Consider the following 2,473-nt stretch of genomic DNA (forward strand, 5'->3'; position numbering starts at 1 on the left):
ACCTGTGTTGATGCTTGCGGTTTTCGTGTAGGTGCTTGCGCGGCTGCGCGCGCGGCGCGAACGGATGATTGGTTTGGTGCGGAGGCAACAACATCTACAGGAAATAGAATAAGATTGTCTTTGTGGTTTGTGCGAGCAATCCCAGCCATTTGGCATAATGGCATCTGATCTGATAGTAGATGATGTGCACAAAAGATAAAAACATTGGTCTCCCGTCAGAAATCTCAGGCGTGAGTGTTTGCATTTTGCAGGCATACTGTAGAGGCTTCGGCAAAACTGGTGAAATACTAGTGGTCTGTGGACAGTCTGTAGGCGGTGGCCTAGGAGTAGGTCACATTCCCAGAGAAGATGCTCCCACATCATAAAAAAAGGAAGATGCTCCCACCGCAATAGTAAACTGTAAAAAAAAATACCACGAGTAAAAAAATCAAATAAAAACCATGAGTTATAGTACTGTACAGCAAGTACAGCCACGCCCAAGAGAGACAAGATCGAGTCACAAAGTTCAGCCCATCCCATCTCCTTTTACCCACGAGGTCACGCATTTTGAGGCGTTACACAGACCAAACAGTAAAAAGTGCAAAGAACGAGCTACTGCGAGAGTACAGTACATCCAAAGAGTCACCATACAGTCAGTCTGTGATCAATAATTCAATCCAGACGGACGATTGGACGAACGAACAAACGATTGTTCTGATTCACCTCAATTTCCCAGTCCATGAATGAAACAACAGCATCACCTACACCTACACCTACACCGATCCAATCTCAGCACGAATGCGTCGACAATTACTCGTGCGGCTACGTACTACACATTTTTGCAGCCGATCTCACAGCAACCTTTTTCTTTCGCGATCAGCTAGGAGCACTACTCGATAATTCGAAGCTCACGGCATTGCAGTACGGGAGCTCAAAGATCCGAGCTTGCTTGCGAGGGCGACGACGCTTCGCTTCACTTGGCGCCAACGCCGAGCGTGAGCTCGAGCTCCTCGGCGGCGACCTCGTGGATCCGCTCGCCTTCCCACGGCGTGACACGGCCCTTGTCGAACTCGAACTCCGCGGGGCCGCCGCCCCTGCCGCCGATGTCCGCGGCCGCCATCCCGTCCCGCTCCATGGAGTTGGAGGCGGACGCGCCCCCGGCCGGGTTGATGAGGTTGTAGGTGGGCGACGCGGGCGCCGTGGTCGCCGCGCCCACCTGGAAGCTGATCCACCGGCCGGAGTCGACGGTGGAGCAGACGTCGGACTCGTCGCACTCGGGGATGGTGTCCGGGTGCTCGCGCCGTCGGACGCGGGTGGGGCTGGCGGGGGCGGAGACCGCGAAGAAGGGGTGGCGGAACGGGTCGGCGACGCCGGCGACGGTGTTGTCCCAGTCGGGCTTGCGGACCTTGGTGGGCGGCCGCGACGCCGCCGTGGGCGAGGAGAGCGGCGGCGTGACGGGCGCGCTGCTGGAGACGCGGAGCGGCGGCAGGTTCGGCAGGCCCCGGAGGAACGGGAGCAGGGAGGAGGCGGCCGCGGCGGCGGCGGCGGTGGCGGCGCCGGGGCCCGGGTTGTGGTGGTGGTTGCTGCCGCTGCTGTGGTCGAGGCGCGTCGGGCTCGGGAAGCTGGATGACGCCGGGCTGGCGTGGTAGGACGGCACCGGGCTCGGGAAGCTCGACGACGGCGCGCTCAGCAGCTGCGAGGACGAGCACGGGCTCATCATCCCCGGCGGCGGCTTGCATCCCTGCCAAGACCGACCCAAGAAACGCACGGTGAGCTTAGTTGGGCTCATCCAAAGCTAGGTCCGTCGAACAAAGAAGCACCCAGCGAGATCCAGGGACGAACGGGAGAGAGATCGGGGACCAGGAACGAAGTAAAAAGCGTTGCCGAAATAAAGCTACCTCCCTCACCTTTCGGTAGGTGGTGCCGTCGTCCTCGACGACCCAGCCCGCCTCGCGGCAGAGCGCCTTGAGCACCTCGTTGTTGTCGCAGTGCTTGGGCAGCTTGTAGTTGCCGAGCGCGCGGAGGCCCGTGAAGATCTTGGCGGCGATGGCCCTCCGCCGGCGCTCCCGGCGCTTGTTGTTATCCCGCTCCTTCCACGTCGGCGTCCGCCCCAGCGCTCGCCGCCCGCCGCCGCGCCGCCCCCGACGTCATGCTCAGCCCGTCTCCTCCCGCAACCTGCCCTGCCTCCCCTTTTCTTTAATGGAGAGGTGGTGGGTGGCGTACTGCACAGTACAGTATTGACTATGGGAGCGAGCGAGGGAGGCGACTGCCGAGAGGGGGAGAGAGGATGCTGTGCGCTGCCTGCTGGCGCGCTGTAGTAGAGTACGAGTAGAGTGTTGTGTCATGGCATGGCGTGCGAGCTGCTTTGAGCTTTCTCCCTCGCGGGCCGGGCGAGCTCACGAGGGTGGTAGTGGTACGGTGACCTTACTTTATTGCAACTGGATTGGCTAGATTCTACTGGCACGGCCATGGTGGGTGGGTGTGGCCTACTTTT

General features: G+C 60.3%; 1 protein-coding gene across 1 annotated transcript; it reads right to left on the reverse strand.

Moving 5' to 3' along the window:
- Nucleotides 1-584: 584 nt before the first annotated feature.
- Nucleotides 585-2,457, reverse strand: LOC136552601 (protein BZR1 homolog 1-like). The gene is given in 3 exon segments (XM_066544165.1): nucleotides 585-1,720; nucleotides 1,887-2,112; nucleotides 2,114-2,457. Coding segments are annotated over 3 exon segments (1,011 nt in total). The 5' UTR covers nucleotides 2,131-2,457; the 3' UTR covers nucleotides 585-952.
- Between the last annotated feature and the right edge of the window lie 16 nt (nucleotides 2,458-2,473).

The sequence above is a fragment of the Miscanthus floridulus genome, chromosome 4 (assembly GCF_019320115.1).
Source record: "Miscanthus floridulus cultivar M001 chromosome 4, ASM1932011v1, whole genome shotgun sequence".
In the NCBI taxonomy this organism is placed as follows: Eukaryota; Viridiplantae; Streptophyta; class Magnoliopsida; order Poales; family Poaceae; genus Miscanthus; species Miscanthus floridulus.